The sequence below is a fragment of the Pagrus major genome, chromosome 12, assembly GCF_040436345.1.
Source record: "Pagrus major chromosome 12, Pma_NU_1.0".
Lineage (NCBI taxonomy): Eukaryota > Metazoa > Chordata > Actinopteri > Spariformes > Sparidae > Pagrus > Pagrus major.
Window position 1 is genome coordinate 14,706,786 of NC_133226.1, and position 27,104 is coordinate 14,733,889.

The following is a 27,104-nucleotide window of genomic DNA, read 5'->3' on the forward strand; positions in this document are numbered from 1 at the left end:
TCAGGTTGTCCGTCCGTCTGGCAGATTGAATGGTTTTTCAGAGCGACCGTCAGCAACAAAGAGCATGAAATATTGAGATTTAAGGCCAAAAGTTCCTTTAAGAATGAAACTAAAATCAGAATTCATGTAATTTTTTAAAACTGACTGCTTATTGGAGGTTAAATGGATCACATTTCCTACGAGAAGTGTTTTTCCTCATGCTGCTCGTCCGTCGTGACTCGAGCATTCATCCCATATTTGTCATTTCACCACCCTGCCTGTCCACAGACCTGTTATCACAGAGCAGCTGAAGTGAATCAGACGGACAAAAGGCTTCATATCCACCACAGTACACGCTCAGAGAGAAGAACTCAGCGGTTCTGCAGCAGCCTCTCTACAAACTCTTGACTCAGCGTCTTTGCTCTGTCATTGAGGCAGCCATTTTCCCATGAAGGCTCACGAGATCTCTCCCCCAGTGCCCTGCAGGAACCAATTACCTCACTTTGATGAGAGCACGCCTTTCATTTCACTTAACTGCCCGATCAAGGGATGATTTCTCTCTTTTATTGTTCTGATTCGTGTCCCACAGAAGAATATGAACTTTACACTGGTGTGGTTTGTCTGTATGTTCGTTACATTTAGCCGTAGTAACACTGCAACGCTGCACACAGAATGTGGAAAATGAGCTGATAATGCAGGCTGAGATCTCCAAACATAAGGTGAAAACATATTAGTGTGTTTGAGAAGAGTTACAACATGAGGCCTTTAATAATTCTGATTTCTCTGATGGTGTCTTCAGATTTTTGTACTGTGTCGCCATCTGCTGGACGAAGTTGAATTCGCACACATTTATGCATGTGGAGAAGACGCAACATGTTTTTAATGTCAATTTTAGGATTCTGGGAAATTTTGCTTCCATGCCTTCTTTCAGACTTGTGAAAATCAAAATACACATCTAGGTGTTTATTGTAGTTCAGAATTAGGTTTGCAAATTTAATTGAATACCATCATTCACCTATTTATACATCAAATATCCAAAAAACCTTTGATACAGACAATAACCATCTCAATGTAAGCAACCAACTGGGAAGTTTCATGGTGATATCCGACAGAAATTAAAAATTCTTACTGTTTTTTTCCCCCTAAAACGTATGAAATCTGACAATGCATATCTTTAACGGCTGTTTTCTCAAAAATAGTATTTTCTCAAACTCTGAGCCTGAAATCTCCAGTGTTATTCCTATCTATGTTCTGAAGGTTTCTACTGAGGGGTTTGCTCATGTTTCATTCATAGCCTGATTTATACACCACTCTATTCCTAAAAAAATTGTGTTTTTTGACAACATTTTCTGATTTCTGGAGTGATATAAAGAGATATCAGAATTTTCCTTCTATGAAAACCTTTGGCTCTGATATGTCAACAACATGAAAGAAGACATTTTACTTTAGTACACTAATACAATGCAAAAACTGGAAATAATATGTTCTTTATTAGTCAGTAAACAAATGCAGTTATACACTAAATGAACTAACTAGACGTAACAACACAGATTTCATATCAAATTAGACAAAAAAATATGATTTAGGCGTATGGTTATGTTAAATTCGTTGTTCTCAAAGTGGCTCTGTTTGTGACTAACATTAGGTACTGTTGCTCTCTGTTAGCGGAGCAGAGAGAGGCACTGAGACCAGGCATTCGAGAAGGTGTATAAAGTCACAGTTTCTGGACTGTCGTGGAAAATCTGAGTCCCTTACAAGGAAATCCACAGTCCAGCAGCATTAAACAACTTAAACAGATCATCCACAGGCTTGTGTAGGCAACTGAGAGAGACGAGGAAGGTCTCATTTTTCATGTCAAGTTACAATCTGCTCACATATGACCAAAGAAAAGAGATTAATACATACAAATTGAAACTTTAAATAAAAACAATAAGAACAAATCAATCTTATTATTTATTGAAATTCAACAAAAGTTGCACAAACAAATAAATAAAGTTACATCTTAAAAAACTCAACACAAACCCGGCATTAAATAGATGCGACAAGAGATTAAGAAAAACCTGCACTCATATATACAGTAACCCTGAGTGTGTTTGCTTTGAATCTCATACTTCATTTAATGGTTTATTACATGTCATAGCACTTCAAATCCAGTAGATGGAGCAACACCATCTTGTAAAAGAGGCACATCATGCTTGCAGCAAAGTTTTTAATCAAGCTCAGGTGTAAACTGTCACCTTTGCCGGTGAGAATTGTCCATATGACACACGAGAGGATTCCTCTGAAACATCTTCACACCTTCCTCCTCCTCTGAAACATCTCGACCGGCTGTCTTCAGCACTGCAACAGAGAGAAATGTTAACAGACTCTTAAATAAATTCAGGAAAGATTGAGTAAAACAAACACTGCATCATGATGACAATACCTTCAGTTTCTCTTCATCGTGACAGTATTGTTGGTGACAGTGAGATCTGATGAAGCAAAATCAGCCGAGTGTTGAGACATCGCCTCATGCGGCATCTGAAAGAGTTCACGAGTGAGAGTGAGATGAAGAGCAGCCGCCAAGGGAGGAGTTATTATCTGTCTATGGGTGAGACAGAGGACTGACCAGGACTGGGGGAGCCATGAAGAGGTAATTAAAGGGGTAGTGCAGCAGGTTGAGGCAGGTGGACGAGTAGAGATCTGCATAACGCATCAGCTGGCTGGCGAACAGCGTCTGTCTGGAGCCGCTGCGCAGGAGGCTCCCCATCTGGCCGTAGGACATGTCCATTCTGTAGGTCAGCACCTGCCAACACAAACAACAACCACATCAGCAAAAAAACCTGGACAGAGTGGTAAAACATGAAAAACACCTGAAACACAACCGCTCAGCTGAGCAGACATCATGTTTGTGGTTTCTGTTGCATTCTAAGAAGGTTTTTTTTTAATTATTATTAGTCTTGAAAAGGAATCAAAGCACACTGTGCATCACTTCAACTCATATCACAATAATAACAACATATTATAAACTTTGTAATGGCAGTGAAGACGTGTGTTAAACTCAGAGGGAAGCTACATGTGTCCAGCATCAAGACACATTTTAAAAACCTGTATTGTAGTTAAAACAGAAACTTCTTTAGCGGTGTGGTGCATGCATTTCCTAAACCACCTTTGTATTGTATTGTAAAGGAAAGTTGTGTTTTGATATGTGGAGCTCACACTCATTCTCATCTGAATGGTGCTGATGTCGGGACACTCTCGACTGCCGCTGTCCAGGTGCCTCCAGACGACAAACACAGAAAACAATCAACAACCTCTCCAGCGCTTAATGTCACTGTGTCATAGTTCTTGTTAAAGGCAAACAGTAAAATGTTAAGTCATTGCAACAATGTCACGAAAAACGTATTTGTTTATCATTAACGTGATAGTTTGTCTTTCCCTTAACATTTACACCATACATGTAAACTCACTTGTAAAGCTCAGCTAAGAAGATGTCGAGTCGTTTAAGCTCCTCAAATAAATCTGCAAAAAAACAAGAAAATCATGAGGAATTTGAAAATTAAAAAAAGATTATTACAATTTTACAACAAACACCCGGTGTCGTCCACTTCTTCTTACTTTTCTTGTCCTCCCACACTTGCAGCTCCTTGGTGAGCTCTGGCACGATCAGAAAAGTCTTCCAGCCCTGACGTTTCTTCGATTTGAGGATGTCACCAAAGATGTGATCACCAACGTAGAGGATGTCCATACCTTTGACTTTCAGCAGGTCGCAGACGATGTCTGAAGATCCTGCAACAGGACATTTATTCAAAATATTACAAAAGCTAACACGGAAGAGGGATTAAATAATAACAAAAGAAAAATGCATCCACATCACAAGCACACATAGAAACACATATGTATGGAAGCAAAGGCAAAAATAAATCAATTCTTTGGATTCAGTGGTATAACTTTAACTACTAGTGATTACATCTGACAATAAGGTATTCAGTTGCTTATAAAAATTGTTTTGCTTCCATTGTTAAAATGTATTTATCCATCCTCGTGAAGAATGAGCAATATTCTGGGATCTAATTATATCTAAATGTTATATCTAATCCATAAACTTAATTTACAGCCGCAAATCTTCACTGAAATTGCAACCAAACTCAAATAATAAGCCTGTAGGAGTCAGTTCACAGTGTTGCACTATTGTCTGTATCCTCCTGACTCTCTGTCAGGAGGATACAGACAATAGTGCTATTGTACTAATGCTAATTCATTAGTTCTGTAAATATTATGTGACAATCCTGAAAAATACAACAATGAATGAATGAATGTTACCTCCGGAGTAAACAGTTCCATGTGCGAGGTCTCCTGTGTAAGTCCCGATCCGAAGCTTTCCTGTGTCCTGTGTCCAAAATACATGAAACATATCACTGAAACTGCCGCGGATCAACATGAACATGTACAGTAAGGCTTCATCATGGACAGACTTGGTCATACCGTGTCCACTTGTCTGAGCACAGTCCCCTCTGCAAAGAACAGCGGCTTTCTGGTGTCCACAACGACCAGGTCGAAGAAGGAGCGCCACGACTTTTTTGGTTTTCCACTCTAGAGTGAAGAGAAATGTTAAATTCATGTGATTCAATAAAAGGGACATTTTCTGAACATTTAAACCATAAACCTGTCTTACCTTAACATTACTTTCAAGCAGGTATTTCATAATGGCCTGGATGAAGAAGGAGAAAAAACAATTTTCACATAATTTGTTGTTAAGAGTGTTCAATCACAGTCCTCTACCTGTTCAGAAGCTCACCTCAGTGTAGGTATAGTCGCTGTTGGTGGCGAGGAAGACCTTTGCCACGTCTTTAATCCGGTTCAAGAGAATGGGGAGATTTGGCTGTAGAGGACATTTGTTTAATATTTCATTTGTTTTGTCTAAAAGCTAAAAGACATGTTGGTGCATCATCTTACCAGTTTACTCACATCTTTGTCAACATATTTCTCCAAATTCTTGATGGTTCGTTCTTTTAGGGTTCCCTATACAGCACACAGATACAGTAGAGCCGTTACCATACAATAGAAACAAAATATGATCATAATGTGATTCTACATCTTTTAATCTGTTAATTCACCGTATCGTGAATGAAGTCCATTGCGTCTCGAACATCCTGGAACATGCTTCTGTAGGACATAAACAAGTCGCCGTGCTGGTAACCTGTCGGGAGACTGAGAGAAAGAGTGATGAAGTTTATTTGACAGTTGATTTAATGTTTGATCATAATAATTCAGAGCTGAGAGGAACAAAGATGTAAGGCAGGGAACAGTTTCACAAATGAGGGAGCGTCCACTCACTTTGTGTATCTGGTGCATCTGGTGAAGAAGTCCACGAGGCAGGTGTAGAGATACGTCTCTGCAGGGTGCATGGAAACAGGTCAGCTAACACTTTTAAGTTGCTAATATCATACAAACGTATGCACTTCTGAGGAGGGGCAAAAAGTACAGAATTACCCCAAAATATTTATCTAACTTTCAAATTTAAAAGACACCTTTAATGCTTTCTCAGTTTATTTCAATTCTTCGGTGTTATATATATGAGCTTGTGCATATAGAAGATCTTTTGTTGCACCAACAGAAGCTCCTCTCTCCCACAGAAAACACTGCTCCCGAAACACCTCGTCAGTAGTCCCGCCTGCACATAAGAATTGAATTTGTGGCAGTGAGGTGAATTTAATACCTGAAAGATTGAAGAGAGTGTTAAGGATGTAGAAACGGTCGGTGTCGTCTCTTTGAATGAACTTGTTGGGGTAGTAGTCTTGAATGTCTTCCCTGTGGTGCACAAACGTAACAGAGGTCAGTATTACAGATGTACAAACAGCAGCTGACTGATGGAAAATCAGTCCTAAACCAAACCAAACAAAAACCAGAAAAAATAAGATCACCCTGAACCACCTGACCTCAGCTGACCGTCATGTTGTCGTCATTATTAAGTGGCATTGAAACACAAACATGAGAGGTTAATGAAACTGAAAAACAGGAAAGAAAATCCCCTTTTACTGTCCTACATCTACACTTTGGATTTGAATGTACTCCACTCAATATATTTAACTAAACATATTATTTAGATCTAAATAATCTAAAGAGAACACTACTGAAGTTTTTCACCAGGAGTGCTGGATCTTCAAACAGAGCAGCTGTTAACATCTGGAAAAGGCTGCTGAGTCAATTTTTGTACTGTATGTGCATCTGTCTCTGATTTGTCTCCTGTCCCTGTCTGACCTACCTGAGCTCCAGAGTTCACAGGTGTGTTGCAACATTTGTGTACTGTGTTTCATGTCATACTTTACCCTTTGAGGAAGGTGAAGCCGCGACTGCAGATTAAAACATTCCCGTTTGAATCCACCTTCAGGAGGTTTCCGAATAAGGTGTCGATTACTAAACCGCTGAAGGTGCAGAGAGAAAACAAACATATCAGTGCAAGATATTTATACTTATGATTATTTTATTATTGACTGATTGATCTATGAAATGCCAGAAACAGTGACAGTTGGCAACTACATTTTCCTACAGCCAAAGATGTCGTCGTCAAATTGCTTATAACTGGACATTTTTGGTAATTACTTATTAACGTGCAGAATGCTAAAAGGTGCAATATGTAAGACTTTTAGTTTAAAATATACATAAAACATCATTAAACAAAATGAAACTGATCAACAGAAAGTGTCGTGTTGCAGATATCTACTGAAATTAGCAGCTAACGAGACAATTTCTTCCGTATTGCAACTTCAAACAGAAAGAACAAGACAGCAAAGAAATCTCAATGGGCCTAGACGGACCAGAGTCTCTCAGGTCTGCAGTGTGTTTGAATCTGAATCACCAGGGTGTGCCGTCCACCACCTCTCATAAACCTTCATAAAAGGTGGCGTTGTCACACCCTGACTGGCTGAGAGGGGAATGTCCTTAGGAGCCAGTCTCCACACCCAGTTTATGTAATTGTTTGTTAATGAGTTTGCCTATGGTTCCCCACTGTGAGTAGGATTTATTGGGACTTCAGTGGTGACGTTACAGATTGCTACCAACCGGACACCCCTCATCTCACCCTTCCCTACGGTGGCCACTAAATCATGGAAGTCCCTCTCTTGACCCACTGACCCTAACCCTCTAAAACTCTGGACATTTTTTTGTTTTTATTCATTTGTTTTTATTTTGATATTACCGTTTGTTAAATATTCGCCCCCACTGAAAACAAGATGGTTCATTTCAAGGGGTTTATCCTAAACATTTTAAAGAAAATAAATAGTTGTCTTTCGGGAAAACTCAGTGGGTTATTGAGTACATCATTGGACATTAAATATATAGTGGCACTAAACCTTCCACTTGAATTCCATCTTCTGTTACTGTTTCTGAATCCTCAGCTACAGAGGTTGAACGTAAACTCACCGTGTGGGGAAGCTGGGGTCGTACGTGTAGCGTAGCAGCTCATGAGGGTATCCGACAGACACCATCCTGTCTCTTATCAGCTCAAAGCCCAGGCTCTCGTAGTCAGGAGACTTGTACACTACAAACAAACAAACATACACACAGACACACCCACAGTAAAAATAATGGCATTAAGCTGGTATATCTTGTGTCACAAGTTCCACCTGGTTACACACACACACACACACACACACACACACACACGTCTTTGTGGTAACATACTCGCCATTGTGTAGTCCATGTCGAAGCCGTAGCACTTGATGCTTTCCAGCGTCAGACTTCTGTTGACGAACACTCTGTGATCAAACACAACAACACAGCTGAAGTCTGCACACACATGACCAGGGACACAAGACCTCACACATGTTGTTGCAGATGTCTGTGGTGGATGTGACTGAGGGAGGTCTTTTAAGGTGAAGTACGTTCCAGTAGACGCAGTCAGCTGTTTGCTTATCAGCTGTTTATGTTTTTTTAAAGGTGCAATGCTAAGAATTTGGTCACCTTGAATTCACACTCCCGACATAAGGGCCAGCACATCAACAGAGTAATTGTTAACTGCTGCTTACTGCATTACCTTTATCCATCCATGACTTTAGCTACTGTTAGTTTGTTAGCTCAGTTAGCTCAGTTAGCCGTGCAGCTAGCCAGACGACCAGGGGAGTGTTGATGTTAACACAGCTAACACAGGAACTTTTGACAGCTGGAGGAAAGAGGTTTTCAGGCCTGGGGCTAGCTGGTTGGAATGATAATCTCTTTAAAACAATACATAGACTTTTTTTGTTGTTGTTGTTTTTAATTAAGGAACTTCATCTACATTTACCTCATTTTACTTTTATCTCCACCTCTGCTGTGAGTCTCTACAGCTGACGTGGAGCTGGGTGGAGGGTTGAGATGTTATCATTACCTTCAACTATCTCCACCACTGTTTCAAATGACTGCCAACAAAATAAACAGGCAAAGAAAAAAAAAACAAGGATCCATTACGGCGTGTAGCTGCACATGGTTTCCTGTGTCACCTCTTGCTCGTCTTTATCAGTGACACCCTGACAGAGGAAGAGAGGCCTATCTGCAGCACCTCCAGTGTGGATGGGCCAGGCTCAACCCTCGCTGACAGATCATATTTTATGGGGTTGCACTGTAAATAATTTACCTGCAAGCTCTTGTTTTGAAAGGGCGGTGCAGCTGTAAATTGAGGGTGTTTCTCCTGAGATCAATCCAGCAAATAGCTTTTTAGTGTCTGCTGATTGCAATATTTACTGAGAGGGTGCAGAGGCAGGTGAGGATTTGTGATATGTGTGTGTGGGGGGGGGGAGTGGATATTATGGACAATTATTTTAAAGTACTGTGGCCTAGTTATTAACACAAAAAAAGATAAACTGGGAGTAAACAAAACTTGACAAATTCTTATCTTAGTGTGGTAAAAACCAGTGTGTTGCTGTTGTTAACCTCAGACTACATGGTGTAAATGAAATCATACTCAACCAAATGTACTCACTTTTGGTCAAAGCCTCTCCGCACCTTGGGCTCACCAGAGGAGGTGACGCTGAGATCTGATGTGTCCATCGCGTCCATTTGGCCTGCTGGAGTTCACCTGCTGTGCGCTCTGCCCCTCACCACTTGTTATTGTGGTGTTATTCCTTAAGAGCACCACATTTACCAGGATTTTTGTAGGCGTGGAGTGTAGACGGTCTCTTCGCTGCGTGTTTGTGCTCGTTGATGAGGTAAACGGCTGCGGGACACACGCTCCTCCTCTGCGTTTGTCTGCGTCGTCCTGCGAGACATTTGGCTTTGAGCGTGTAGATTGTGTTATCAGAGGCGCACACATGGGTCGGGGCTGCACGCCTGCGTAATTGGTAGGAGTTTCCCCGATGACTGTCAGTCCAGCTGTGACCGAGATGTTTCTGAAACACTCAAAACATTTCAGGTGGTTGATGGATTCATGTGCATTCAAGAGCCTTACACAAATAGGGGAGACCAGGGACATGTGTAACACTTTTTTTTCCCTCAATTTTCCCAATAACTCACAAACAAACAAACAAAAACAAACATTTAGACTAGATTTATTTTATAAACTTCAACTGTAACAATGTATTTAAGTGGTTTTATAACAGAAATACAGGTTGCTAAATTGATTTTAACACAGTCGCTCCACTGTTACCATCCAGGGACGGTTGTAACAGGTGCCATGGACATAATTTATCATTCAACATTATTGTAACATTGATTTTCTTTTGTTTTTTTTTAGAAATAATGATTACCTTTGTTCACGCTACATGACACAACATGGGAAGCCGACAAATTATAGCCTGTCTGTCCTCCTTTTTTTTAAATTTGGCATCCTGCAAACAAACACTGGCATAACATTTCACATTTCATTTGCAATAAACAATGCACATTTGGCCTTTAATTTGCACATTAATAGCAATATATATATATTATTTTATCACTGTATTTGACAGGGAAAGTGCATATTAACAACATTTCTGAAAATATGCCAGAGTTAGCCAGAAATGCTACTTTTCAATATCTGCAACTATATGCTAGCTAGCTAGCTAAAGGTGTACATAAACTAGATTGGCTATCTTGCTAATCTATTTTATGTGTGTGTTAACTTTTTAAAATATAAATGAAACTTCATTCAGAGACAGTTGTAACAAGGCGTCACAAACGTGAACTAGAATCTATTTTTAGCGTACAAAACAGTGATTCCAGTAACACTTCCTAGACATCTGATCTCAGAGCAGTCTCCAAAAAAGTACATTTGATTGAAAAGTAATTTTTTTCTTACCTCAAACCACACTTTTGCTGGTAACTTTCACAATCACTGAATCTTGTTTCTGATTGGAGAGATTAAAGGTCTTGCAACCATCCAGTGTTATAACTGTACCTGGCCTCCCCTAGTAACGTCTGCAATATGTACTTAAAGTAAAAGTAGGTGACAAACCCTAAAATTAAATCATATTTTCTGAACACCTGAGTTGTGTCTTTTTTTGAAGGGTGATTATTGTTTTTATTTGTAAAGCTTAAACCCCTGCAACACAATATTTGGTGTCCCATACTGGACGTTTTTGTGGTCCAGGAATTGTTTTTGCACTATAAAATATGTAATTACTGACCGACTACACTATATACAATACTGTTCAGGCAAAAACATTCCTGTCTGTGTTAAATGATTAAATAAGGGGGAAGTAGCTGAGGCAAGGTGAACTGGAGAGGTGCATCTGCAAAAGAAAAAAAAATCTGCCTCCTTGAGCGCCGCCATCCTGGAAACACAGCAGCCGTCAGACAAGTCTAATCATCGTCCTTATTCAGGAGGAGGTTGCTTCACATTGACCAAACTAGCTTCCTGTTTGCTTCCCTCTCTTTAAAAAGCCTCTCCCCCCATGTCTTAGTTGTGTAAAACAGCCACAGAGCTACAAATGGCCCAGTGACATTACCGAAGGGGAAAGAATGAGGTTATCTAAACAAATAATCTGTCTTTGAGTTGAACTTGAGCTGTCAACAACAACCTGAAAGAGAAACAAAAGTGTCATGCAACAGCTGGATGAATGATTAGATCATGTGATCAGCCTGATAACTGATAATAACTTGTCTACGGCCTGACGACTGATATTAGCAGGTCCCCTATCTGATGACTGATACTAACATGTGAACAACAGCCTGATGACTGATAGTAACATGACCTTGATGAAGGACTCACATACCTCACATCTTTTCCTCCGAGGGCGAAGGATCCGAAGCAGAAGGTGAGAATTTGGAGGAACTGGAAGAGAGTTGAGACTTCTTCCTCAAGAGAGCTTTGGCTGCTACCTGTGTCCTCCTTCCCCCTATCTAGTGTCACATCACCCTCTACCAGTCCTTCAGGAGCTGTGTGCTCTGCCACAGTGTTGCAGTAGCGAGTGTAACTGTCCATACGCACACACTTCCTGTCCTGACCCTGGACCCCGGGTTGCCATCTTTGCTTGCACGGAAGTCCCAGTCTTTATGATGTCTTATACTTCTTAATTCATGTATTTTTCTGTAACGCTACATGTCTTCACCTTCATTATTAGAAAAACTGTCCACTGTCTTTGACTCTTCTGGCTCCTCATGGTTTGAGGCTGCTCAGATGAATTGTCAGTATGGCCAATGTCCAGTGACCATAAGCACAAATACCAGTCTGCCATTGTGTTGAGTCCAGTCTATAAATGTGTTTGAATCATTTTTGACCCTTTTAAGTACATTAACATGTAAAATATCGCAATCTTGTTGCTGATTTCTTTCTGTTAATCATGGCCTGAGTCCAGCAGATGGTGAGCTTGTGAGTTTCTACAGGACATTAAGGTTGTAATATGTAGGCCCTAAGAATATGGAGCAATTTACATGTATTATTCACTTTGTATTGCCAGTGTGTGAACAGATTGCAACCTCACTGAAAACATTAGACCTTGTCCGACTTTCTCAGTTGCCTTTAAATACCTGTGGAAGTCAAAGCTGACATTTCTGCAAAAAATGTAAAATATATTGTAATGTTGTGGTTTTTGCTGGTTAATGTTAACATGCTCGCTGAAGTGGACGAATTGCTATACGTCAGCTAATTCATCCAGGCACCTCGGGCTGGTCTGGCTGGTAATTTGGCTAGTTGCCATTTGCTAAATACTTTATCAGCTAACATTACAAAGAAACCAACTGATGCCAGATCCATTCAGCAAAGCTAGGTTATAGCTAGCTGGCTAGCTTTAAGCTTGCTTGCTTGCTAACATTATCAAAATACAATCTGAGTGGAAATTTTAGTCAGCTAACATGCCAAATTAATTCACCAGCTAACATGATCAGTCATACTAACAATAAATGATGTAACTAAAAAAATGCAAGGCAGGGGCGGCCACCAAGCTAACTGTAACTTAAACTAAGCTAAGGTTAGCCAGCTAACTTTAACCTGTCAACCCAGCACGGTTATTGGTTGCTTCGTAGCGTTAGGTGATTAAGTTATTTGCAAAATCCAAGCAAGTTACTATCATGGAGCCCAAAGGTTTGTTTAAAATATAGAAACATCACTGATAATAATGTTATTCTAAATATAATGTAATTTATTATCCAGTATTCAGGGTTAACTTCAGCGTTCTTGTCTCTGTGTCACATCACTTTATTGCCCAATGGCCAGTTTGACAGCCACTCATGTCCATGGAGTTATTATGGTTCCCACTGCTTTTCTTGCAAGACCCGCCCTACTCTGCCTCTGGTCGGCTTACGTCTATTGTTTACAATATAATACAATATATACAATAAACAATGGGTGTTTTATTTATATCGGTGTGTCATGTTTTATAACACAATGTGTAAAATATAAATACAGTAACAATAGCTGTCCCACAATGCAGTGAAGTAAAAGTCTGAAATATGGTGGAGCACAACAGCTTTTCCAGTCTTAGATGAACAAACATTTGTTTAATCCCTTAACCTAACCCTAAACTTAACCTAACCCTGAACTTAACCTTAACCTAAACTCAAAAACCTAACCCTGACCCAAGTCTTTACCCCAGTCCCCACAATATGACAGTGTAAACAATTTGTGTCCCCACAATACATGTCCGACCTTGAGGCCATTTGTCCTGCGTGCAGCGTGAAGTTTAAATAACTGGACACTGGGTGTTCTGATCAGTTTAGCCAGCGGTTAAACATTCAGACCCCCCTGATAACCTCATGGACCACTCTTTGTTTTAAGCTACAGGTTCATCTTTGTCAACTGGAGCCAACATTCACTCACCTTTTACCTCGAACAAACACAACACGCAGACACAAAATAACACAAAACAAGACACACACTACAAATTAATATTTTTTTTAAAAACTGCATTTATAAAGTCCTACTTAAAGGGGCTCTGTGTTACAATCTGTAGCAATTCACATGTATCAGTCAGTTTTTTATCAGCCATATATGAGCAGATTGTAATGTGACGTGGAAAATGAGAGCTTCCCCGTCTCTCTCGGTTGTCTATACAAGCCTATGAACGATTTGTCGTTAATAGTTAGATAATGCTTAGAATTTCCTCTTTACTTACATTTAAGCAGTTTTAATCTCCTCAGTGTAACATAAAGTAAATTCTTCAAAACTAAATGACTTTGGTAAATATAATCACAGTTTGGTCTCGTATGTTTGGATACTGTTGACTTTCTGCTTCATGTTTATTTCCCTCTGTGGTTCTCCGGGTTTGGAGTGCATCTTTTGAAACTCTGCAGCAATCTCCAGCGCTGTCTGATTCTTGGTCTCGGGGACGTTGAACCGCACATACAGCCCACAGAGGGCGCAGAAGAACAGGAATATAAGAAAACAAAAATAATCCAGTTTCTCCTGGAAAGGGAGCGTTGTAGAGGACATGTGTACGTCAATGTGAGTTTATTTACGTTTATTTAATCTGATTTCACTCATGTCTACTGACCTTGAGTGAAAAGTATGCCAAATCTGACCATGATAGTAATGTGCTTACCACTAAGATAGGGAAGACCATCCCCAGCACAAACAGGCCTGTCCAGTTGATAGTGCAGGCGATGGTGTATCCAGCTGATTTGAACGACTGAGTAAATATCTCCCCTGGAAGAGGAGCTGTTGCTCCAGCTGAGGGTCACAAGCAAAGGAAGGATTTCATGCACAGCAGTAAAATGAACTGAAGAGGCAATACTGAAATTAAAATCCTGGATAAATAGGCTAAAATCGGGATCAATAAGTGTACCTGGTCCACTGGAAAAAAAGAAAATGAAGATGAAAATGAGGACCATGCTGCAGTACGGCATCCAGGAGATGTGGGTCTGAGAAAAAAAAGGAGGTTTATGAGTTATTTGAGTTGCTGTCAGTCATAATTAGGCGTGTTTGCGGCATTAAAATATGCTGCAAACTGTGTCTGGTTTATGGTGACTCACTTGCAGGTACAGAGTGATGGTGAGGAGGATCAGTGTTGCAGACATTCCTGCGTATCCTCTTAACAACAGGACCCTTTTGCCTGTATTCTCAATGGTCATAAACTGCAATGTCAAAGCACATTTTTAACAATTAAACACAAGGGGGAGCTCTAACTATACATTAAAACTGAGAGCAAAAGAAAGGTGTTTTTTTCCCCCATTATAGTTTTCCTAAATGACAAAAAGTAGATACAGAAAACCAAACATCTATGTCAGGATGTGAAGGATATCACATTATAATTCATTGTTAAAAGGCCATAAAACAGATATAAAGCATGATGGGACTTACACAACCTATAGAAGTGGCAAACTCACACAGCCCTGTTCCCAAGGCAGTGTAACGTAACTGGTGCTCTTGGATTCCTGCCGCACGAAACACCTCGAAAGAATAAAAGTACACCTGGAGGGAAGAATGTGAATAGGAACCAGATTATATGTTTATTTGTGAAGCTCCCAAGTTTGAAATGGTCACATTCAGTTAACATGTACAAAAGGCTTCAGCGCTGCAGTGCAGTGATGTTAATGTGTGATGAAGAATTGTTATTTCACACCTAAACCTTTTTTTTTAATTCAATTATTTAAATGATTGATGTACTTTGATTGAAAAGGGGAGGCTTTTGGGAAACTGAAGTTGAGCTAAGTTCACAATTATTGTTTGATTGTTATCAAGGGTCACTGATCAAAACTCATCAAATACTCAAAAAGGCTAACTTTAGCACTCATGTACATAGAAGCAGGAAAAATTAGGTCCTCGATTGGGTTCAAAGTCTGCTGATGAAGATGGAAAGGCTGGTTTTGTTTGAGGGAAAAGTCACATCTTAAAGAGGCTCTATATCACAACCTCCACATTGTTCCTGTTACTGTATGCATAGAGAAAGAGCAGCGACTCTTTCTTTCCAAGACATTTTGGGTAATGGACTTAAGAAAAAGTAGGTGAGAAGATTGATACCACTCTCGTATTTGCACAGTACAAATAAGGCCCGTTAGCTTAGCTTAGGGCTGTAGCTTTGGGAAAAAAGTGGGGCTTATTTTTTTAACACACGTTGTAATATTTCGTTTTGAGCTAATTAGTGAGCTTCAGAGGTGCTGGTAGATTTTGTCAGGTTTTTGTTATGTTTCAATACAAACACGCTTGCTGTTTTCCCCATTTCCAGTGTTTGTGCTAATATAACCCGCTAACCTGGTTTTAGCCTCATATCTAAGAGACAGACATGACAGTTGCCTCTCTTGTCATCTGTTTCTCCAACTCAAAACAAATAAGCATATTTCCCAAAATGCTGACACTGCCGTCAAATCTTTTTTTACTTGCATTTGGCATTAATGTTTACAATATAAATACTGTACAGCATTTTCATTTGCAGCCTCAGCATGGTCACATTCAGTCATATTTGCATATAATCTCTCACAGTTGTCTACCAGGTCTGTCCAGATTACACTGCTAATACATTAACACATCAGCCTCAACACATAAACGATCAATAGTCCTCATGTTTGGCACATACATGCCTAATACTGTTCATTTACTCTGCACACTTTTACCTAAAATGAGGTCTGATTATGCAAAGGGAATGTTCTGGTTCCCAAAGTGCAGTTAACATTTAGTGTTAGGTGTATTTCATATAACTCACAGCGTTGATGCCACAGAGCTGCAGTGCAGTGAAGGTAAAAATGATTGTGATGAGCTGCCAGCGCACACTTTGGTTCTGAATCAGCTCCATCACGGAGTGGCTGCGAACGTTCTGCAAGGCAACCTTCTCCTGCAGCATCTCCTCCACCTCGATGCTGTAGTCCTTGTTGCCCCACAGCCTCCTTAATGCTAGGAGAGTATAACAAAGCAGCAGATTAAGGTAGTGATAACACCAAAGTCCATACCTGTGCACAGAAATGCTTTGTCACACCTTTCTCGCAGGCCTGGTGGTCTCCTCTGTCCAGCAGCAGGAACCTGGGAGACTCTGGAAGGAAGGGCAGGGTGGAGAGCTGGAGTAACGCAGTGCTACCAATGAAACCAAGCAGCCAGGGCCACCTCTCCTCTGTGCCAAGCAACTCACTGCAAGGGCAACGTCATCTTCAACATCATGCAACAACATGCACACAAACACTTCCTGCTAAAGTGTTGTCTTGTTTATAGGGACCAATGTTGTAAGGGTCTGTTTTTTTCAGTTTTGGTCATCCTTCTTATCAATAATATTACCATTTGTCAAAAGAGTTGAGATCTCTACACACTGGCCATATACCATCGGCAAGTAAAAGGACATTATACCTGGTTCTAACAAGTGATTAAGAAATATATAAGAGCTCTGCTATTAGCGTATTGTATTAATAATCAAATGTGTAATGATTGTAGTTACAATGAAGTAAAAAGAAGACCAGGAACCAAGATTGATAGTAACTGAGATAAGTTTGAGCTGTATGCTTTGCCCTCGCTAAAACTTTGTAATAAACCTTCAACTGTAGTTAAAAAGTTAGGTGATAAGTGTGCAAAATATCTTAAACGTTCTTAAAGGTTACTCTAGCCTACCAAATTGAAACAGTCCCTTAGGGTTCACAAAAAGCCCCTAAAATTCATCCAAGCACCATACCAAGTGCTCAGATCATTTAGAGGGGAGCTGTCGTTAACGGGCGTGGCTGGTGGACGTATCTGACTCAAGGGCTATTCAAGTCAGGTGCCAAGCCAGCAGGTTGGAATTTGACTCCGGTTCACAGAAACAGACATACAGCTAGAAACAACAAAAAACTGAATAAATAAGGTAAAGAATGCTAAAAAGAAAGAAAGAAAGAAAGAAAGAAAGAAAGAAAGAAAGAAAGAAAGACAGACAGAAAGAAAGAATAGGAATTCTGATTGTTCATGACTACATGGTACAATAGCTTGTGAAGAAAAGTTTATGTCCTGTACTGTAAAAGTACATATCATGAGTCCGTATACAAATCAACCGTTCCACATGTTGTAAACAGTACAAGTAAAGGGTCAATAGAGGAAGTGCAAAGAAATAAAAAATACGGAAAAATATATGTACATAGTGTAGATGGATTATGGACATTAACTGCTAAAATATGAGAACCAGGTGACATCATTCAAGAGAAGTCAGAGCGGGTGAGCTGCAACCATGCTAGTGGTATGAGGAAGTTGGAAGTAGATGCTAGCATCAGCATGCTAACATGCAGGTTTGGATCAGATTACTTTTTTTGTTATTTTTGTAACTATTAACTTATCCATTGGATTGCAAAAAAAAGGACATATCTGAATACTTTTGGTTTACTTAAAAATCAGATATTGAAAATGTTATACTGAAAAGAATGAAACAAAAATGTAAGTTCTAAACATATTATTTGTCCTCTGTAAAGATCTCAAAACATTTTTATGCACATAAATTGCAATTCTATATTCAGCATTTACAGTTGGTCAAATCAAATCCCCCTTACTAAAATAGTGCTGGCACAAACTACAGGTGTACTGTGAGTATTCTCAAACTTTTTCATGTCAAGGAGCCCTAACCTGACATCAATTACAACACGGACCTCCTGATTTTCTCTTTGGGAACCACTACAAGATGAGGGATGCTATTTCTCTTTTGTAAGTGTTTGATGTCAGATGTGCTTTTATAAGTTAATAGAGCATTGATTATCTTGTAAAAAAGGTTCATAATTTTACAATACTTTAAAGATGTAATGAAAATGTGATCAAGTAATCCTTGTGATCCCTAATTGCACATCTTTTTAAATGTCATCTGGGCTGGTTATAGATCTGATTACATAATCCCAATTATATGAATCTGTTACTACCCAACCCTGCTAACATGCTAACATGCTGATTCTTAGAAGAGATATGCTTATGTTTATGTTTACCATCTTTGTTTAGCAGGTCAGCGTGTTATGTTTTTCTTGATTAGGATTTAACATAAAGTACATCTACTTATCCCCCCCTGCAGAGAGGACACCATGGTATAGTTCTGTCCACATGTGAGCTGTAATTTAAACCCACCACCACCTGACCCCTCACTTGACTCTGCACAGTATCCATGACGCCGGCCACCTCACCTGATCCCCAGCAGCTGACCAGAGAACTTCCCCAAGGAGATGAAGGAAGCGATTGTCACACCCACCATCACACGCAGCCTCTTGGGGGTGCATTCAACAAGGTATATGGGGTGAGCTGAGAGACTGACTCCTAAAGGCGCACGCAAGGGAATCATACATTTTGAGAAGAGTCAATAATGATCAATAACTGGGTGACAAATGGGAGAGAGCTTAGGAATATACTTGTGACAAGCATAAATAGAAATTGATTGTCTGTAGAGTTAAATGGGGAGCAAAGAGTGATGGAGCGGCCATCAATGAAGAAATTCAAGAAAAAGAGAGATGTAATGGGTCTCCTCATATAGTACAGTTGGTTCACCTGAACTGATGCCATAGACTAATCGTCCCACCATGATCATCTCAAAGGACATTGCTGTTTGGCTGAAGAGCATCAACACAGCGCCAATTATAGCCAGCAAATTGTTTACCAAAAGGCATCGCTTTCTGCAGGGGAGAGAGGAGACAGAGACTTCTGTGTTAGAGCCCGAGGCCATCATTAAAATAACCAGGAAACAAAAGATAAAAGTTTAATTCTGTGTGTCTTTGAAGGTATTTGTTATGTTAATTGAAGTTCTGTTTACCTCCCAAATTTTGTAATCAGGGGACCAGCCACCAGTGACCCCAGTAGCCCTCCGAGGCAGAAAATGGACACAGTGATGGACCAGATGAGAGAAACCTGCGACTCGTCCAAGGAGACGTTGTATCTGTGCAGACATGTTTTGTTCACCAGCTCCTTTATAAACTGCAATTATCACATGCACAGTTAGTCTCGCTGTCAGCGTAGTCATGACAGCGTAATGTAGGTTTTATCAGGTTTATGGTGTTTTTATATCTGACGTGGAAAGTGTTAAAACATTTTACAAAACTCAACTTGTCTACGACGTAATCATTGATCTTTTCTTGTAGTTCTACTTACATCAGACGGGGAAGTCATCACAGATATACTGAATCCATATTGAAATGTCCCACCAATGCCAGTGACAAAAATGGCAGCAATTACAAGAGGACATTCTAGCTGCAGACATAAAGCAAGAGAACAGTTTGAATGACAAATTTTTATATATGACGACAGATCATCGAATTTTACTTTCCCGTCAACACATTTCCCAAAGCTTACATCTGTCAGTGTCTATGTTAAATTATTTATGATGCTTCTGCAAGCTGCAGCCATCTCTCAGAGCATCTAATTAAATGTAGTATTTAGGTTGATTTTCATTTAATAAAGCTTGCTCTGGACCTTCACCCTAAAAGAAAAAAATGTGAGGTAGATGCACTAAACAATTTGAAATTTGAAATTACCTACCAGGAGTGTTAAGTACCGTGGCATAGCTGGAGTCCGGTCTGCAGTCGTTTGTAATCATTCACACATTCAACCGGTCGGGCAGACATCTCAGTGAAATTATTAACTTTCTATGCAGGCCAAAGAGAAAATAACACGGAGTCTGACAAAACAACCACCTTATTGGGTAGCTGTAGGTGTGTGTGTCAGTTTTGTGTTTTCTTTACAATAGATAATGAAATGACTTTGAACTCTTCTAAAAAATGATTGACTTGCAATCTATTTTTAAAGCTTGAGATACTTCTCCTAAGAAAAACAAAGACAATACTTTGTGGTTGGATGTGGAGGATGTTCCAAACAGAATGGAAGAACAAATGAAGTATCCACATTGAAATATTTTAGGTCACAGGAATTCGTAAAGATCCCAAGTTATGGACAGTTTAAACTTCTGGAAAAAGTGTGAATCTGGAATGATGATATCAGTAGTCAAGAACAAAAACATATTTAAAATCAAGATTTTTATTAGGATCCAAATGTACTCACTCAAACAATTCACGAAATATGCCAGATCTTTTTCTTCAAGATCCATGCATTATTGCCTGAGAAATTAACAAACATGTCAAAAAACACAATATCTCGCAATGTTGAAGAAAGTGAGAAAAAAGATTCTTGGATCCGTCCCTTTATCCAGATCTGCACCAAAAGTTGTCGGGGTCTATTTTTGGCCAAGACCCATCCCTCAGTCAAGTTTTATGGAAATCCGTTCGGTGGTTTTTGTGTAATCCCTCCTACAAACCAACCACCCAACAAACGGCATGAGCTAAAACATAACGAAGGGACATTTGAGAATTTCTCTCTCTCACAAGTTCCACATCCATAATCCCTAAAATAATAGTTCAACATTTTGGTAAATACACTTATTTGCTTTCTTGTTGAGAGTCAGGTGAGAAGATCGATACCACATGTCTATATAGTGCTTATGGAGCCACTGCTGGCAGGCAGTTAGTTAATTTTAGCATAAAGACAAAATGTGTATCGTGTAAAAACAACATGTTGAAGTCTTATCTCATCAATGTGAGATTCCCAACCTATAGGGACTCCAGGAAGGAAAATGAGATATACGATACAAGTGTACTACTTAACAAACTATTCCTTTAAGATACAGGAAGTCCTCTGATAAACCTGCACATGTCATGTCGAGCTGGAAAACCGTTGGATTTGTCCTCATACCAAAATGATGCAATCAGGCACCTCTTCACATCTGTGGCTTGTGATAGCTGAATACCAAAACCTGTTTCTAATGACGCCTACACCACAACAAAAAAAAAAACAGACACCTCCTACAGTATCAATCTGTGTCAGGCAGACTGTCTTTCCAGATGTCAAATGCTGACCTCCAGGAAGGAGCTGGTGACGGCTGTCCTGCATCATCTCCAGGAGGTGGAGGCTCGGGTGACAACACACTCCAGACAGACCTCACAGAGACTGAAACCTCTAGAAAGCTGCCAGGAGGACTGTTTTCTAGAGGAGGTGAAAGCTCTTGCAGCTGCCGGAGGAGCCACATTTGAAATTAAAATTAATTTAATTCAGTTGTTAAATATGTCTTCATTTCAACTTGACAACTGCTTTAAAGCTCCTTAACAATGGGAGCGCTGGAAAAGTCACAGGGTCATTAAAGTAAGTAGGGTTTAGCCTCTGGGGAGCATGAATCTGATGGTTATCCATCCAAGTGTTGAACTGACAGACAGATCAACACCAGCTGCCTTTACATGGATGAATACATCAATCAGATGAGACTGATCCGATCCGGCCTGATCTAAATGAATTTTCAATCAGATCACTAGGGGTGGTGTAAACCTTTGATGTTCCTGTCAGTAGGAAAATATTAATTTAATATTAATATTAATATTATATTCTTTCTGTGCTACTCGACCAACGTGTGGGTCACATTAAAGGTTCGTCGTTTCTTTGGCTGATACTGGCCATGCTGCTGTGTGGATCGTAACATATTGGACATTGAATTAATCTCAAAAATCTTTCATTTAAGGAGAGACCAAACTTTTTTATAGATGTCAGTGTTTGAGCCACGACATATGCCAAAATGTGACCTGCAACAGACTAGGTAAGCCATATTTTTAGCTGAGCCCACTGCCGGTAATCCCTTTAACTACGTTGTAACGCATATCATAAAATGGTAAACACTGCTGTGAAGACTTAAGTCAAAGTTTTATGATACGCTCATACGGAATCTGATAAATATTCATTTCGATTTACGACACAACCCGCTGTCGAGGTAAAAATACAAGTTTGGTGCAATGCCGACACATTTCCAAACTGACACAGTTGTTGATCACTGGCAGAGGACAATAAAATTGTTTTTTCAAACACTGTGAATCACTGCAATCACGACAGGTCAGCAGGCAATCATGAACATGCACTAAAAATATTAGGTATATGGGCCCAGTATCATGCACAGACACACACAAACCAAACACTTGATCTCCTCCAGGCTTACTTCAGGCATGATAATAATAAAAACACATCCTGCTAATATCTGACTTTGTTGTTGTTATTGTTGTTGTTGTTGTTCAGGTCAAAGAAAGATAGGAATCCTTCAACCTTGTTTCAATGATCCATCTACATGTAGGTTGTAAAACTCTAAAATCTTCTTAGCTAATGATTTTACTTAAGGAGCGGATATTATTGATAATCACAAGGAAAACTTGTATTTTCTCTTTTACTTTGGAAACTAACTCAGTTAGGCTCTAGACTGGCTTGTTCTCACTGTGAAAGCTGTGCTCAAAGTGCAAGGCTGGTTGAATTCCTGAAGGCGTCCTGATAAGGCACATGAAAGACATCCTGGCGAACGGGCTGAGCCAGAGTGAGAGAAACAACAGAGAGGGAAGAGAAGAAATTAGGGCACTGAGATCAGAGTGAGGAACACAAAGATGTGCTTCATTGTGTTTGAGGAGGGAAAGTGAGACCAGATACTGATTATAAATGGGAACTGGGGGATATGCTGCACCTGACAAAGGCGGAGGAGAAGGATGACTGGTTTTATAGCCACTGAGAACAGAGAGTGGGAATGAAAGTAGATTACCCAAATAGCCAAGCTAAGTCTTCAGTTTTGAAACTGCAACATATTAAATCCTCAATGTCTGTTATGGACACTATCCCATTTTTCACAAACAAAACAGTCCCTTGATGTGGTGAAAATATTTTTTCAGCCATCTGCTAATAGAGGATAAAATGACACCCCTGGTATCAAACCCCTGCACATTTTATGTAGGTCTGGATCTTTTCAGTAACAATAACCCGCACAAAGACCAGCTGTTCGAATTTTATTGTTGGATTGAAGTTATTTTGAGCATCTGGAGGTCTGTTTGTCAGACCTCCCACTGTGAGAAAACAAAGATGTGTGTGTGCGCTCTTCTTTTTAAAGCTCCTTATGAAACAACGACTGCAGCTCTGGTCTGTGAAGGACACAACTGTGAAGACTTTAAAGTAAAACTTTGTAACTTTTGAAAGAAGAAACTCTCCAAATTCAAAAACAATAAAACACATATCTCCTCCGGATTTTCTGTCCTGGTATGACCATTAGCTTATGTTGGCTAATGTTTGCTTAGGTTAGCAAATTATAGATATCACAGTATAACTTACATTACTGAGTCACAGACTTTGTGACTGTTCTTGCTGCTGTTACACATTACCAAATATGTTTATTGAATAGTGGTTGGGATACTTGTACCTCGCTGGTGTGAGGAAATGTTGTGTATTGTGCCATTTGGTTTAGCATGCAAACATGAGGTCTGCCCCCCAGCTTCCCATAAAATACACTCCTATCTGCCCCTACTGTAGCTACTTTGCTCTAGCTACTCCATGTTTAGTGCTAATTAGCGAGTGTTTAAAGTGTCACTCAACAGAAATGACTTGACACATACCTTAATGTCGTGCACCTGAAGACTTTTGTCATGTCATATTTTGCTGCACTTTAGTGGCTAGAGGTCAGCATCTGGTTACCATTCACACCACTGAAAACCTTTCGCTGAGGTATAAATTGACGGTGTTGGCTCTTTAATGTTTGTTGAGTGACAATCATCAGAATTGTGTGACTTTCCGAATTTTATTGGACTTAATGGCTCCGGTTATGACAGTTAAACGAGTCATTTTGCGGTGTTGTGATGCTCAAAAAAATGTATGCACCGCTTTACAGGTGCTTCTTTCACAATGTAAGCTTAAGGCAAAAAGTCCTTTTGGGGCCGCAGTGCATCACGTGACATTGTAATTACATGGTTTGGCGATTACAAAAAACTGGCTTCAAACACGACGTGGCTGCAGACTGTTGGACTTGTTTTATTATTTCTGTTGTGAGCTTAATGGAAGTGCGACATTAATCAGTGGCATACGTCTCTGTTTGTCAGGCTGCTAAACCGTTTTATAACTTTCTCACTGGAGACAGACGAGACAAATACTAAATGTCACTTCAGCATTTTCATGGGAGCTGTTACTCATTTTCCCATTACAATTATCAAAATGGCATTTACTGTTATTCAGGCATTTTTAGTACTGCGTTAAAGTGTCTTCAAACTTTTTATCCTTTCTAACTTTATGCATCACAGTCTTTAGTAAAAGTTAACAACACCTCTGAAAAGTGTCATCTAAACCTTTTTGTAACATGGAGATAACAAGAGTAAAACCATTTTTGATATTTCAACATTTGGTGGCTTGTGTTGTGTAGTTTTTGTCTGTCAGTGAAAGCTGTACAGAGTTCGGTTCTGCACGACAAACCAGCAAAATTGTCGCTGTGACTAATCAGCAAAGTACATTATCAGTCCAGCTTGCCAAAAAACATACTTTCTCTATCGCTCTCAGAGTCCTTTGGATTAAGTATATATTTGCCATGAGGTGGTGGTAGCACATCTGATATTCTAAGCGTGCGTCTCTTAAACGCTGTATGTATCTCTGAGCCTGGCCTCTTTTTGTCAGGCCATCAGAGAAACACTTGGCAGCAGAAACAGACACTCAAGGAGTCATGCCAAACTGGTAAGGTCCTCCCAAGTAGACAGAGAGTCATGGCAACGCTTGATCACAATGAATAATGAATGGCTCACAGGTTCACTTTACAAGGAGCTTTTCAGGCTCAGACACACACTCACTATATTCTCATTATCTGTGTGAACTGCAGTCAGGGCAGGGTGACTTATACCAGCAGATGCTTTTACAACTTCTCCCCTTCCTCTGCTGAATATTTTCCAGAAACAGTGTGCTGACCTTTCAAATGTAGTCCATGCTTAGCTAAAATAGAAGCCACATGTATGCAACAAATTGTGACTTCGCAACCTCTCCCACTGCACGAATGATAAACAGGGCCATCACAATTGAAGTAATTGCTCTTTTAACTCATCATGGCTGCTTAACATGTGTGAAGCAAAGTACAGACAGCGATCTACTATGAAAATGTAAAGGTAAAAACTGATTAGTCCTGTGTTTTTAATCTATCTGGAGCTGTATAAGTGTATGTCGTAAAGGAATAACTTGACATTCTGGGAAATAGATGATTTCACTTTAATGTCTGTCAATGTAGCTGCAGCCTGGAGGCAATTAACATAGCTTAGCATAAAGAATGGAGACAAGGGGAAAACTGGCCTGTAACACCCCTGCTGTCACATAGACAGCGTTAGCAACATTACAGCCTGGCTCCTGTCCAAAGCAAAAAACAGCCGTCTTGATTCCCAGTGATAAGAGGAGACACATATCAACGAGGGAACAGACTTTGACACAACACCAGCGGGGTTCTTTTTCTTTTGCAGTGTAGAGTTTCCACAGTTATTCAAGTTGTTCCACTGCTACCTGAGGACAGTGACCAGGGAAAACAATGCCTCCCACTGTTTTGGTTGGGCAATGGCAGACGCTCTTCCTTTGTGCTGTAGTTTGACCTTCATTTTTTGCGGGGGGAAAATCAAACCAAATAACATGATGAAAGCAAGGTTTATGGAGAACCAATCTATATACTAATTAAAATGCAAAAGGTTGTAGTTTGGCAAAAGGAGGGTTATCTGTTGGACTGTTTCTAAATTAATCCACCATATACATTTCTGGCTTTGCGTTGTCAAAGGTATCCACACCTCTAAATCTCACTAATAAACATGTTTTATCTTCTGTGAGCTGCACATGCGATGAAGCAATCATTCACTCTATAAAATATGGACGGACCTTCTGGGTCTGAAAAGTGAAGCCAATCTGGAAGTGCCTTAACCCTGCATTCGTTTTAATGGTCAGCAGGGGGACACTCCTCTGGTTTCAAACAGATTTCTGATTGTATGTAAGCTTATGAGAAAATGACCCGACTTCTCACTTGATTTATTATCTCAGTAAACAGTTTCCTAATGAGTTCATGGTCTCAATCACTAGTTTTAAGTCTTCTTCAATACAACGTGACATTTATTTGGTAAATTACGGTCCCATTCAGAGTAAAACTGACAATAAAGCAGGGTTTGCTTTAGCTGGGTTTGGCTGTGTAAGCATTGTCAGTGTGAGCATGTTAGCATTAGCTCTTGTGCCTGTCTGTCTGGCTGTAAGGCTCAAAACTCAACAAAGCATTTTTAGAAGACTATCCTGGAAAAGATTCAATTTACATTTCGGGATTTATCTCTCTACTGACAGATGTTAGAGACAGACTTTCACTGAATGGCATTCAGCCGTAAGACTGTGACGAAGTGGTATTTTCTCATCCGCAGGTGTATGATGGGACGGACTAAAGCGTTAGAGATGAGAAAAGATCAAAGAGCAGCAAAGGTGAAAGATGTAGGTCACGTCAGACTTTGGGATAAAGCCTCATCCGTCCCGCTTTGCTCAAAGCAGTGAGCTAACAAACAGAGCAACGCTGTCTGTAACCGTAATGTGCGCTTATGCGAAATGACAAAGGCTCAGGTTCTCTTTGTCAGACGCACACACAAACTAACACACACACACAATTCAGAGATGAAACGTGAAGAGCTTGTCAAATTTGTCCTCAAAGTGCCAGTCACCATGGATCAATTTTCTAATCTCCAGTGGCAGGAAACAGACTGGTGCAGCTGAAGAGAAAACAAGTTTAACAAAAGAATTTCAGAGCTTTGATGTTAATTATAGTAATAATGGTCATGTCATATATGTTTTTGTGTGTGTGTGTGTGTGTGTGTGTGTGTGTGTGTGTGTGTGTGTGTGTGTGTGTGTGTTTTAAAGAACCAGACCGTCGTGTCCTTTCAAAGTTGTCAGTGTACACACCTCTCACTATATGATGCATTCATCCTCATCGGGACATAAAACACTCATGTGTATGAAGTAACAAGACAAGCAGACCAATTAGACTGTGCATTCGTGTCTGTGCATGCAGGCTTGTTGCCCATTCTCCATA

General features: G+C 39.9%; 2 protein-coding genes across 3 annotated transcripts; both read right to left on the bottom strand.

Moving 5' to 3' along the window:
• Positions 1-1,919: 1,919 nt before the first annotated feature.
• nt5c2l1 (5'-nucleotidase, cytosolic II, like 1) lies at positions 1,920-9,187 on the bottom strand. Of its 2 annotated transcripts, XM_073478465.1 has the most exons (18): positions 8,915-9,185; positions 7,642-7,715; positions 7,381-7,498; positions 6,288-6,383; positions 5,678-5,769; positions 5,296-5,353; positions 5,076-5,169; positions 4,927-4,980; positions 4,757-4,840; positions 4,634-4,669; positions 4,444-4,551; positions 4,282-4,348; positions 3,577-3,747; positions 3,429-3,480; positions 3,178-3,238; positions 2,588-2,764; positions 2,405-2,499; positions 1,920-2,319 (listed from the first exon to the last, which is right to left on the bottom strand). In XM_073478465.1, exons 1-17 carry the CDS (start codon positions 8,989-8,991, stop codon positions 2,407-2,409), a joined length of 1,512 nt encoding a protein of 503 aa, XP_073334566.1. In that variant the 5' UTR covers positions 8,992-9,185; the 3' UTR covers positions 1,920-2,319; positions 2,405-2,406. The 2 variants fall into 2 exon arrangements, with proteins under 2 accessions (XP_073334566.1, XP_073334567.1); XM_073478466.1 differs by lacking the exons at positions 1,920-2,319; positions 2,405-2,499; positions 3,178-3,238 and having other exon boundaries at positions 2,676-2,764; positions 8,915-9,187.
• A 4,347-nt stretch (positions 9,188-13,534) lies between these two features.
• Positions 13,535-19,756, bottom strand: slc2a11l (solute carrier family 2 member 11, like). Its single transcript, XM_073478406.1, has 12 exons — positions 19,733-19,756; positions 19,346-19,444; positions 19,011-19,171; positions 18,749-18,873; positions 18,391-18,520; positions 16,254-16,402; positions 15,984-16,171; positions 14,645-14,755; positions 14,317-14,418; positions 14,130-14,205; positions 13,887-14,014; positions 13,535-13,750 (listed from the first exon to the last, which is right to left on the bottom strand). The coding sequence occupies exons 1-12, from the start codon at positions 19,754-19,756 to the stop codon at positions 13,535-13,537; spliced, it is 1,509 nt and encodes a 502-aa protein (XP_073334507.1).
• Between the last annotated feature and the right edge of the window lie 7,348 nt (positions 19,757-27,104).